General features: G+C 40.5%; 3 protein-coding genes across 5 annotated transcripts; all 3 read right to left on the bottom strand.

Moving 5' to 3' along the window:
• Positions 1-31: 31 nt before the first annotated feature.
• Positions 32-4,754, bottom strand: bcap29 (B cell receptor associated protein 29). Of its 3 annotated transcripts, none has more exons than XM_020639969.3 (8): positions 4,622-4,754; positions 3,942-4,064; positions 3,127-3,227; positions 2,855-3,002; positions 2,595-2,730; positions 1,656-1,758; positions 1,412-1,512; positions 32-1,205 (listed from the first exon to the last, which is right to left on the bottom strand). In XM_020639969.3, the coding sequence occupies exons 2-8, from the start codon at positions 4,031-4,033 to the stop codon at positions 1,170-1,172; spliced, it is 717 nt and encodes a 238-aa protein (XP_020495625.1). In that variant the 5' UTR covers positions 4,034-4,064; positions 4,622-4,754; the 3' UTR covers positions 32-1,169. The 3 variants fall into 3 exon arrangements, with proteins under 3 accessions (XP_020495625.1, XP_020495626.1, XP_065816314.1); XM_020639970.3 differs by having other exon boundaries at positions 3,942-4,049; positions 4,622-4,736; XM_065960242.1 differs by lacking the exon at positions 4,622-4,754 and adding an exon at positions 4,152-4,171.
• A 722-nt stretch (positions 4,755-5,476) lies between these two features.
• dus4l (dihydrouridine synthase 4-like (S. cerevisiae)) lies at positions 5,477-8,788 on the bottom strand. Its single transcript, XM_020639954.3, has 6 exons — positions 8,454-8,788; positions 7,145-7,266; positions 6,806-6,923; positions 6,549-6,671; positions 5,923-6,149; positions 5,477-5,827 (listed from the first exon to the last, which is right to left on the bottom strand). The coding sequence occupies exons 1-6, from the start codon at positions 8,543-8,545 to the stop codon at positions 5,562-5,564; spliced, it is 948 nt and encodes a 315-aa protein (XP_020495610.1). The 5' UTR covers positions 8,546-8,788; the 3' UTR covers positions 5,477-5,561.
• Positions 8,789-9,869: 1,081 nt separating this feature from the next.
• Positions 9,870-12,559, bottom strand: rflnb (refilin B). The gene is made up of 3 exons (XM_020639955.3): positions 11,975-12,559; positions 11,496-11,590; positions 9,870-11,289 (listed from the first exon to the last, which is right to left on the bottom strand). The coding sequence occupies exons 1-3, from the start codon at positions 12,170-12,172 to the stop codon at positions 10,950-10,952; spliced, it is 633 nt and encodes a 210-aa protein (XP_020495611.2). The 5' UTR covers positions 12,173-12,559; the 3' UTR covers positions 9,870-10,949.
• Positions 12,560-12,569: the final 10 nt, after the last annotated feature.

The following is a 12,569-nucleotide window of genomic DNA, read 5'->3' as shown; positions in this document are numbered from 1 at the left end:
CTCATTAATAAATAAAAAAAAAGGCACAGCGTAAAGAAAAAAGCTTTTATTTAGCAAACTGTGCAACATCCACCCAAAAGGCACTTCAATGTGATTTCTGTGTAGGTGTATAGGAATACAAGCTTACCTCAGGACACATTTTTAAGACCACATAACCTGTGGTGAATCCAATAACCTACTCATCAATCTTAAAGAGGGGAACATGGAGGCCTATGATGATTTCAACCTTGTTTTTTTCTCAAAGTGTAAAGATGTCAGAATAAGAGAAACATACAAATTTAGCAGCCCCCTTTTTTCAACATCTCTCCAAATAACCAATCGAATAAAAACATAAAACACAGTGCAGCAAACACACAACAATGTGGAACTTCTGTGGTTTAGAAACATGCAATAGACTAATTTAAACTGACCTTTCACCTCAACTTTACATTAAACTTAATTAAGACTATATGTAGTTCAAACTGGTGTCTTCTCTACACATTATCTGTCAAACCAGATACATCAACCAAACGAACGATGTGAACAACAAACAATATCTATCACCAACCCTAATTTGGTTAAAAAAACAAACACATAAGGTGGAATATAAACATGTAAGGATGAGGTGTCAAAGTGTACCTGTACATGCAAACAGCCCTGCAAGCATAGATAACATTGACATGCTGAAGTGGGCGTGGCAGGCGTCTGTGCTACATCCAGAATTAACAAAAAAAAAGCAAAGCCATAGTATCAAAATACATTCATAGCCATTTTTCAAAATAAAAGCCTTCAAGCGTCACGCAAAGTTTTGCGCTCCACACTGAACACCTGACTAATGCCACTAAACATCAAAAGGCTGTCATACTTTTTTTAAGAGCTGCTCGATCAGACCTGCATCCATTACTGACTTTTCTTTTTTCTTCTCCAATTACCTTCAATTAACGTGCACCACACAGTGTCACCTTGTAAAGCCACCGTCTCTGTCGCACTGTGCCAAGCACAAACAGAAAACATATGACTCATTCTATTTCAAACCATTACTCATATAATCCAGAGTCTGTGCCGCAGAGAGCCAGTCCTGATTGTGTGACGTGTACTGTGACAACAAGGTGTCATAATGGAGTAAAATATGTGTTGCAGTGACTCATTCTGTGTGAAAACATCAAGCATTAGAAGGATTTCACGATTAACTAATCCTCTTTTTTGTCCCCACTGTCTTGAAGATTCTGAAAAGGCAGAAAAGAAGAGAAAATGTCATTTCATATTACTATGTGTTTTGTTTATACAGTTGAGATATAGGACTTGAATCCGATTTGTTTTCAACGTCTCAGTAATGATGAAAAGGCTTCTTAGAAAGTGAATTATTTCGGATGTCGCTCTGAACTGGTCGTTTTATCGAGTAAACAAAGGATCAAAAAGAGCTTATTATCACCTGGAGTTCCTGATGTTCGTTCAACAGTCGGTCGTACTCTCGAGCGAGGCTTTCCGTCTGCTTCTTCATCACGTCGGCCTCAGATTCAGAGTTCTTCAGAGCTGGAGAAGAAACAAGCACACATCAGCATATCGCCGCCTCGTTGTCTTCTACTGCGGAACATTTTCATCCAGATATGAAAGAACATTTCCACGTGTTCAAAGAAATGAGTGGCCATGTGTATATTACATTTATGTGAACTTACCTTCTGCGGAGGTCTTCAGTTCTACTTTCAGTTTTTCCACTTCTTTCCTCAACAGCTCCATGCCCTCTGCTGTAGCCTTATCGCCCTTTCCTCCCATCAGAGCCTTCAATACGCCCAATGAAAGACGAGTTAGCAGTTACTTTAAACTCCAACGTGAAGAGTTGATTTACAACCATCATGATATTCATTTTAAAGACAAAATCATTCAAATGTTTTAAACCTCATGTCTTAAAAGTTTTTTTATGATCTTGAACAACCAGGGGAATTTTCATTGTAAAGTTAAAACATATTGTATGATGGCGGGGTTGGTAATTCTGGGAAGCTAGATAGATAGATAGATAGATTGATAGATAGATAGATAGATAGATCCTGAGGGAAATTCAAACTAGCAAGATTTGAAAAGAAACATCTCCTCAGGGCTCCATCTAAACCCACCACTTCCTCCTGGGGCTCCTTCAAATGCCCCGCCTTCAAAAATGACCAACCCTACCTTTAAATTAGTTCAACTTCTAACATTCATTTTCAAGAAGCTCCAAACCAATTTCATGATGAACCATATGTCAGTCATTCACAAAGTATCATTATTATGACATCAGCTGCTCGCATATTTCTACTATTTTTATGGGCATAGTAAGTAAAGGTTTATATCATCAGTTTAAGTTGTTTTTGTTGCTGTCTGTAAGTCACCCATTGTGTCCATCTCTCTTTCTATCTCTTCCTCTACCCCACTCTCTTGGCACCAATACATCTGGTTCTGCTTGAGAGGTCCGTCTGTTATAGAGAAGTGTTTCCTTGCCACTGTTGCTAAATGTTGCAAAGTGCTTCCCATGATGGATTCGTGTGGGTTGGGTCTCGCTCTAAATAATGTAACAAAGATGGTTCAGACATGCCCTTTATGTAAAGTGTAGTGAAATAAATTCAGTTATAAACTGGCTCTACCTGTTTCAGCATCTCGTTGTCCTCCATGCACTTCTTAGCAGTCTGGTTTGCACTGTCAGCCTGTCCCTGAAGATCAGCCGTGCTGGCAGACACTGCTGCCAGTTGGTTAATCAAGGTGACCACTCGCTTCATGACCCTGCAAACACACAATTGAAATAATGGGCTGAAGAAACTCTTAATTCAGGTGTCAGTTAGGTCTGTACTACGTTAACGTGTGTTGATTGGTTATTCATCTGTATATCTGTATAGCAAAGACTCACAGCCAGAGGAAGACAGCAAAGCCAGAGATGTAGAGGTTCCTCTGGGCTCTGAACAGCTTCATGTGCAGGTGATCAAACATGTTGGGTTGGAGCTTGGCATCTGTGCCAACCTCTTTAGCCGAGTATTTCCTCACCTCACGCACAGCATCTGAAGTGGAAGCACGTCAGCAATAAGTGACACATCAAAAGAGTACCGTACAAACCCCTCGTGTAGTTCTCAAATGATGCCCAAAGCCATTTAATCTGATACCCTCAAATAATCCATCACTTACCAAGGAAGAGAACGATAAGTATGATGATCATTGTGAGAAACACTTTGTTCCAGAACCTTGACATAAAGCCCCAAATCCTCAGATGGAAAATACTCACCCACCTGCAACAAAACACAGATTTTTTTATAGACTGTGTTTGTATGCAACACTGCACAGACCCTCCTACTTTCAAATCACTTATCAAAACTCACCTCTTTAAACAAGCTTTTAATGCATGATTGTGATGTATTTTCTGTTTTCTGTAGTTTACCTTTATTGTTGTTATCTTTATGATTTGTGTGTAATGCCGCAATGTCCGTTAGTCTGTCCTTACTGTACTGTGTTTTAACTATTGTAAAGTGTCTTTGAGTTTTTAAAAGCGCTTATAAATAAAATGTATTATTATCATTATTATTATTATTATTATTATAGAATGGAGGAGGTGTGTAACAGTATGCAACTCGTGATCACATCCTTTTAGAAGATCGAGATAACTGACAGTGTGTCTATCACGTCAACGCACAACTCCTGCTCCTTGTTTTTTTGATGTATTGGATTTTAGAACCACATTTGTTAACACAAGCCTAAAACAAACACACACACACACACACACACACACACACACACACACACACACACACACACACACACACACACACACACACACACACACACACACACACACACACACACACACACACACACACACACACACACACACACACACACACACACACACACACACACACACACACACACACACACACACACACACACACACACACACACACACACACACACACACACACACACGTTTCACAGGCACAGACACTGACCTCTTGGCTGAAATGAAGGGTAAACAGAGGATGACCAGAACGCCCATCTCCACATAGAGAAAGAGGGCTACAGCAGTCCATTGAAGCGTCATCTCTGCTTGAAGGATCCTGAGGGGGAAAACCCTGACAAACGAAAACAATGAAAGCTGACATAATAAACAGGTAATAATTGGTTTCTGACAAGACACCTGTCACAAAAAAAAAAACTACCTCCTTGCCTCGTCAGGGAGGTTTTCGCTCGTTTTTTGCGGGATTCTTTGGACAACAATGCAGCCTCTGTTAAGAAAACAAGCTCCTTACTCTCTGTGTTCACAGTTCACATACCTGAACGTTTACTCTTACAAGGGCTACAGATAATCAGTCAAACTTGAGCTGTTTGTTTCTGCAACACGAACACACGCAACGTGCTGCAACAAAGTGGTGCGTTCACGTGTCCTTTTAGAAGCAAATGTCCGCAACACACGAGTTCAAAAAAAGGATTCTTATCTTTTTAATTAAACCTCCATGATGAAAATCGTGAATTCAGTCATCTTTTTAAACATCAACGGAGGACTGACTACCAGAACCTGACCCGGGGGATTTTGACGCAGTTAGGTGAACTAAAGTAGTCACACGTAAAACATGTCAACACGATAAATATCTGAGTGTGAGAAAATTCACTTTAAAAGATCAAAACTTACCGACTAAAACAGCAAAATACTGGCTGGTTGAGCTTCTCTTAACTTGTGAAATCATCCACAGCAAAAGTTTCGTCTGCCGCTCCCTCTCTTCCGGGTCCAGCTGATGGAACTGGCTTCCGGTCAAACTTTTCACAATAAATGTAGTTGGCAGCGTTGACGTGTATGAAACTTTTAATGAATATTACTGTAAAACGCGTCGTTATTTGTTCATTTGATAAGTTATTGATTTTGAAATTATATGGCCGAATGTCGTTGTGCCAATGTGCGCATTGAGGTTTATTTTGAAATCTATCCAACCAACTGCTTTCTCAGTAAATATAGAAATGGTTGTTCTGATTGCTGTCTCTACAAAACTGGCTCAGAAACTATACTTCAAATTTAAGCGTTATACCTCTGAATTCATTCTGAACACTTTAAGTTATGTGATCAAAATGAAATGTACAGAAAGTGATGTTTGTCTTTGTGAAAAGCTATGGTGACAGAGGCGTTGTCTAAAAAAATTAAAATCTCTGTTTATATGGTCGGTTTTATATCCATAAATGCTAATGTTTTGAAAGGAAAGCCAAAATACACCAGATGCTGAATGAAATAAGAACTCTGTAACACTGGAAGGTCTGATACATAATGGAGCATGGACAGTGAACATTTGATAAATATCCTGTGTTATTATGCAACTACAATGCTATCGCTCATGTTCTTGTTATAAATATTATGTGAAAGTCTCAAGCCTTAGAATGAACTTAAATGCACTCTAAACTATTCAATACAGACTTTGACTGTAAAATGTTTAGTGGTTGACTTTTAGCCCGACTTGTGAAAATACAGTATAACGATAAAGAAAACAGAAATCATTGATACAACAATAGCATTTAAGTTTATTTGGCATAAAATATAACATTGTACAAATATTAAAACCCGAAAATAATACATTACTGGTTGATTATGTTACTAGCTCATGTACTGACCCATATGTGTTCTGGAGGTAATCTATTACAGCCGAGGTACTGGATAAGGAGTTGAACACTTTTCTCTCAGGCTGAGAGCTCACTCTCTCCAGCATGTAGATGAGATGTTGGTGGAGGCAGGTGAACGGAGTGCCCTGCTCTAAAGCTATGTCCACCCAGTCCCAAACACACTCCAGAGGAGTATCCTCATAGCCGGCAAACATGGCAGGGTTAGACAGCAACCCCCGCGCAGCCATCACACCTAGAGGGCAAATCCAATCAGACAAGAAATTCATCATTTTGCCATGAATTGATTTTTACTTGTTCAAGTGTGCAGTTTGTCCAAGGCAAACGTACCATCGACTCCAGTGAGCTGGTGGATGGACTCCACATCACGGAGGCTTTTGATGTCCCCATTGGCTATGACAGGGACAGAGACACTGTCTTTGATTGTTTTTATGGCATCATAATGGACGGGCTGGTGGCGTTCTTCTGACGTACGACCGTGGACTGTTATCCATGACACGCCGGCTGATTCAGCCTTCTGGCACAGATCCACAGTCTGCCTCAGGTCCTTGTGAATTCTGTGGGAGAGATTCATTTTATATTCATTTTCCCTCTGTTCATTCCAACACAGGTCGTTGCTGAGCTTTAAGGATTAAAACAATTCTGAAACACTTGGTGAATACTATGACATTTATATTCGGGAGATATCGTCTAGATCACTTTTTTTATGTTGTAATGCTGAGTGGGAAATTTGAAGACTTTAAATACACTTGTTAATACTTTTTGTAATGGTCACCATATTTCTGAATGACCATAAACATGGTTTATCATTACTGTCCCCGACATGACTTTTCAGCCATTCCTCTGTGGATGTATAGTGATATACAATATCTCCAATGAGCTAATGTCGGCTAATAATATGCCTCAGAGATTCTTCTTTTTTAAGTAAAACTCATTCAAGGTTTTGTTTTTTTTACCTTATTTTAATGGATGCTGTATAGTTAGGATTATCCACTTGGTTTCTGACAGTTCTGACCATGTCTTTCACAAGTTCAGGCTTGTTGATGAGGCATGCACCGTACCCAGCTGACATGGCCCATCTGAAATCAAACAAACAACGCTTATCATTAGAAGTGACTACGTCTAACATACTTTAAATCCTTAAATATAATGGTGGTATTACAGTGTTATAAAAAGAGAAAAGCGGTTTGAGGACTACAGTCAGTTGTTCTACCTTTGTGGACAGCCACAGTTTAGGTCAACGCCGTCTGAAAAAGGTGCTACTACAGAGGCTGCATCGGCTAGAGACTGGGCATCATGGGCAGCAAACTGCACTATCAGGGGCCGGTCACCTGGAGCAAGAAAAAAACAAACATCCAATAGAAATCAAAACTTGAAAAGTCATATTATCTCTCAGGATTTTGACAATATGGAAGTTTAACTATATGAAACACATCATCGGCTGTAAAGATTGACACATTTTCTAAACATGCCGTGCATTACAGGCGGTGGAAAAAGAAGACACTTCGGCAGAATAGTATCACAGCTTATTTTGCAATATAAGGCCACTCACTCTGATTGGTGGTGAATTCACTGTCTCTGGCTTTGACAGATCTTAAGAAATCAGCAGCAACTATCATCGGGGTGAAGCAGATGTCACAGTCGTATTTTCTCACTAAGGACCTAAATGCAAGCCTATAGGGAAAAAAACTGTATTGAGTTAAGTGAGCAAAAGACACACAATTACCTTCAGTTGTAAATTAAGTAAAAGATTTTCAACTTAAAACTCGGAGCGTCCGCACAAAACAGACGGAGAAAAAAGATACTGAATGCTATGCTTCTTCTACAGGAAGCCGCCACCTGTGGCAAACGCCGTCTACTCATTGAAAACAATTGAGAAAAGACACTGGCGCTCAGAAAAAAAATGCAAGATGGACAAGGGGCCTAAAGGTTAATATCCAAATTAACGTTTTGTTTATCATAAAAACACAGACACAGACTTTTATAAAAATAAAAAAACAGACAGAAATAGATACATCATCAAGGCACAAAGGGGCCTAAAAAAAACGTCCCCTGGGCTGTGGGGAAAGCCGTTTATCAGCCAATAGAATCTCAGAACTTAAAACTTTACTGAATAAATAAAATGTCAACGTAAGTCAGCCAAAGAAAGTGAAAGCAGTGGACTGCATCTTGTGGTTTTCACTAGCAAGCAACAGCAAACAACACAACAGAAAGACAGTGAAAATAGAACATCAGAACAACACAGTCTAACACAACGACACAGACAAACAAGACAACACAACACAGACAAACAAGACAACAAGACACAGAAACAACACAACACAACAAAACACAGAGACAAACAACACAACAAGACACAGAGACAAACAACACAACAAAACACAGAGACAAACAACACAACAAGACACAGAGAAACAACACAACAAAACACAGAGACAAACAACACAACAAAACACAGAGACAAACAACACAACAAGACACAGAGAAACAACACAACACAACACAGACAAACAACACAACACAAACACAACAAAACAACACAATCTAACAACACAAACACAACACAGACAAACAAGACAACACAACACAACACAGACAAACAAGACAACACAACACAGACAAACAAGACAACACAACACAGACAAACAAGACAACACAACACAGACAAACAAGACAACACAACACAGACAACACAACACAAACACAAACACAACAGAACAGGCGATAAGGACATATTAAACAGAGATGACAGAGACAACAACAAACAAACAGAAAACCTCCTGTTTTGTTTATTTGTGTCTTTTTTGGAACCGTACACGTCACAGCCACCAGTGTTGGACTAAAACAATATATCCACTTACTTTGAATATCGAACCATTGGCGCACATATTTTCAGGACTTTTCCCTTTTCAAACATGTCCATTATAGTGGCATTGCTGTTGGAAGTCTTCATTATTTAGAGGGAAGTTAAAACAGCTAGCCAGCTAGCCAGCAAGCTAATGAGCTTCCTGTCCAAGAGTAGAGTTTCGTCTGCGGTTCCGTCGTCTGACATCTATTTGATATAACAGATGAGAACAACCTCGGTATACATCTTACACTGCCACACTGTCCCTGTTAGGTACACATAGATATCTCTAGTTTATTTGTGAACAACGACTGTACACATTCATCATTCAGTATGTACCATGCGGGAAAAAGTGGGCGTGTTTGAACTCTGAACTCATACGTCATACAAAGCAGTTTATGTTTTTTTTTTTTTTTTTTAAATATCCAAAAACCTTCGAGCAATGAAATGCTCCAAGCACAGTAGATTGGACAAGGAAATACATTTGTTTTAAGTTTAAGTTTTAAAAACTATGTTCGACGACGTCCAGGATTCAAAGGTCCCTTGCCTACGTCAGACCGGTTCTTATGCTTTGCTGCCTTCAGGGTCTGTGGTAAAAGAGTAAACTTCAGCCTTCAATTCTCAGAATACTGCGTTCAGCTTTTGTTATTACAATATCTGGCCAAAAATTAGGCTGAATTCAGAGGAGATACAAACACTCTCAATGTCGTATACAATGGCGTCTCTGGTTTGATTGAAACAGTAAACATATGTTATAACCAATTATTTTTACATTTAGAGCACCAATCACCTATTTCACCCTGCAGATTATCACGCATGAATGTAGGGAACAGATAAGATAGACAAGATGGACAAATATAATGCCACAGATTCAGCGCAAATTATTAGTTTATCTAAAGATACCTTTTATGAATCGTTCACAAAATTGTCTTTCTGAAATGTTTTCTATGACTCTGCTCTTCATGTACCATGTACTGATCATGCTTGGCAAACTTGCACATTCCCTCCTTGGCCACAAGAGGGCACTGAAGCAGCACAAATGAAGAAAGTCTCAATTTATGACGTCTCCTGAAAAAGTGACAATTCACTCAGAACCAGAGAAAACACATTATTAACCATTAGGACAGACTGATAGATCCTTCACCTAACTATATTTATTCAGTTTCACTTGATAAGATTTCAATACATATGTTGGCTCAATGTTCTCTGCTCAAAGCATGAAAAACCTCCAAATGTATTCTTAAGTACAGTGTAAACACTTATTGATCTTCCACCTCTGTTCTCTGCTTTTACCTGTTTTAAGGGAAGAAAGTCACGAGACATGTCCACTAAATTTGATAATCTATACACTCCTGTGATCAAAGTTTTGTATTAGAAGTTTATTTATGGTGGAAATGACCACGGCTTACCACGTTATAAAAGACACACGTCAGACTCATAAACACTTTATTTCAAACTGACACTAAATAAGTGCCTTTTAGAAAAATAAAAAAAAAACAGACAGAAATAGATACATCATCAAGGCACAAAGGGCCTAAAAAAACGTCCCCTGGGCTGTGGGGAAAGCCGTTTATCAGGCAATAGAATCTCAGAACTTAAAACTTTACTGAATAAATAAAATGTCAACGTAAGTCAGCCAAAGAAAGTGAAAGCAGTGGACTGCATCTTGTGGTTTTCACTAGCAAGCCAGCAAATAATATCAAAAACCAAATCCACTTTATAATATACACAACACCAGAAATAAATCTATACTGACCACATGATCAGTTTGTTTTTAGCATCACACTGAACAGATAAGTTACGTCGTTACATCTTTACATATTACATAATGAACTGCAGCCTTCAAACAGTGTCCAGAGAGAACTTCCTGAAGAAGGCTTTGTGTGTGCTAATGTTGCAGAAATACACAAAATCCTGTGTTTTGCATATATTTCCTTGCATCCCGTGAACATGCAGCCCAAACTCCAGCACTATAAAGGATTGCTTCTTCTCTTGGACACACAAGATGCTTCAAACCTTAATTGGAGTACGCAGATTTTACAGCACTCATTTCTGTGTGAATATAAACAAAGTAACTGAACAAAGGGACAACCTCACTGTTAAGGAAGTAAAAATCCAATCAGTCTGCAAACTTGGCAAACTTCCAATGACACCTGGTGAGTGACTTTGCTGGGGGCAATAAATATTCTCCTCATCTATGCCCCAACTGTCAATTCCAAAGTCAATAAAAACTAATCGAATGTGAACATATCCCTGGGAACCAACAAGCTGCAAAATAAAATATAATCTCCAACTGACTGATCATCCTCTGGCAGATTTATGAATATATTCAGAAATACACCAAATCCATATTTCACCAACTTTGTCCATGTCTTGTCTGATTTCTGTGACATCACAGCACATGTGCTTCCTGTACAGGCTAGAGGCTACACAACATTAAAAAGACAAACACAGCAGGTCAACGGCATCCAGCCCTTGGGGAGCTACAGTAGAGAGGTCATGGCAGGAACCCTCAGCAAGCTGTCCCCTTATCTAACTGAGGTATCTCTCTGCGGCCTGCGGCCTCCAGCTCCACGCTGGAGAGGAAGCGCCTGGATATTCGCTGGCAGTCGTAGCTCAGCTCTGTGGTGTAGACGGCGCTGGTTTTCTTGGGGTAGATGATGGTGGTACTTTTGAAGTGCTGAAGACGATGGCGTGGCTGGAACTCTAGCTGAGTCTTGTAGTGACGCCAGGTGCTATTGGGCATGGCCATGATGGTCTGCCTGCAGTTCTCAAGGCCCTGACCTGTAGGCTGCAGGGCAACACCCTGGATGAAGTGGCGGTCCGAGTCGTAGTGCACAGATGAAGTGTATCTAAGGAGGAGGCAGTGTTTATTTGCTGTATTAAGGAAGAACTACGCCGCAGAAATCATACTACAACACACTTTGGTATGCTCATGTAAACACGATGCAGTTGTCTATCTTGGTACACAGCAAAGTAAACGGAGACATTTTTGGAGTGATTGCATATCTTTACTCCTGCAGCAGGTCTAAAACAGGTCATATCAAAGCCAACCTACCTGATTTCCTTTGGCGGTAATGGATCAAGTGATATGCCTTCCCCAAAGGATGATGGTTGTAGCTGCTGAAAAGATCCCGAGGGTAAAACTGGAACCTGCAATGAGAAAACCAGCCCTCCAGTCAACAACAACAACAACAACAACAACAACAACACAGAAGAAGTCAACCCTGTAAAATGGCCCAGCACAGTGCTCCATGTGAGCCACTTGTTCAGCTGCACAGAACATGCAGCACGTTCTTAGATGTCTCAGGTGTTCACACAAAACAAACGAGGAGGGCCTGACTTGCAGGCAAGACAAACTTGTGTGTAGCAGTAACATGTATTTCAATGATGATTTGCTAAATTGCATTTAGTTTACTTTTTAAACTTGTAAATAGCAGGGTCGAGGGATTAAAATGCATTTGAAAGCGGCAGTTTTTGTTCGTCTGCCTTGCCCACCCCCCCACCTCCCAAAATAAATGAAGTGGTGTCACCTACCACGGAGCTCTTCCCCTCGTCCTCACACACCGGGCTCACGACCCCGGCTTTCTCAGCACACACAGGCAGCAGCCAGCCGCTGGGGCTCGGACTCGGAGGTAACCCCGAGTCCGGGCTGTCGAGTCCTCTGTCACTCCTGCAGCTCATATCCGGCGGATCTCCTTCACATACATTTGGCAAGTTTAACCTGCCAACCATTTCTCGCACAAGAAACAGTTGCAAAACTCCCAGCGAGTAAAACGCAGACTCTGAAGGAGAAATACTTCCAGGTTGCGGTTTTTTTTTTTTTTTTTGCTGCAAACTCCCACGGTGTTACTGCAACTCTCTTCCCGGAAAGGATGCACGAACTGCCCGGCTCGGTTCTTCCGACCAAGCGGCCAAGCCACCAGAGCTTTAATTTGACAGGGGAAACTAAATCCTCCACGTTTGCACTGAGAAGATGTGAAAGTGGAACCCAGCGCAAGAACACCTGAGGAGTTGGAGAAGTTTCCAGATTTCTGTCCCGAGTGAAGAACAGTTGTGAGGAACTCCTGTTACCCGCGGGTCGTCTTCAAACTTCCTCCCCCCTCAAAGGGGCCTTCACCTCCATAAGCAT

This window comes from Labrus bergylta, chromosome 11, assembly GCF_963930695.1.
Source record: "Labrus bergylta chromosome 11, fLabBer1.1, whole genome shotgun sequence".
In the NCBI taxonomy this organism is placed as follows: Eukaryota; Metazoa; Chordata; class Actinopteri; order Labriformes; family Labridae; genus Labrus; species Labrus bergylta.
Note: the sequence above shows the minus strand (reverse complement) of the source record. Positions and strands in the feature narration are given on the sequence as shown.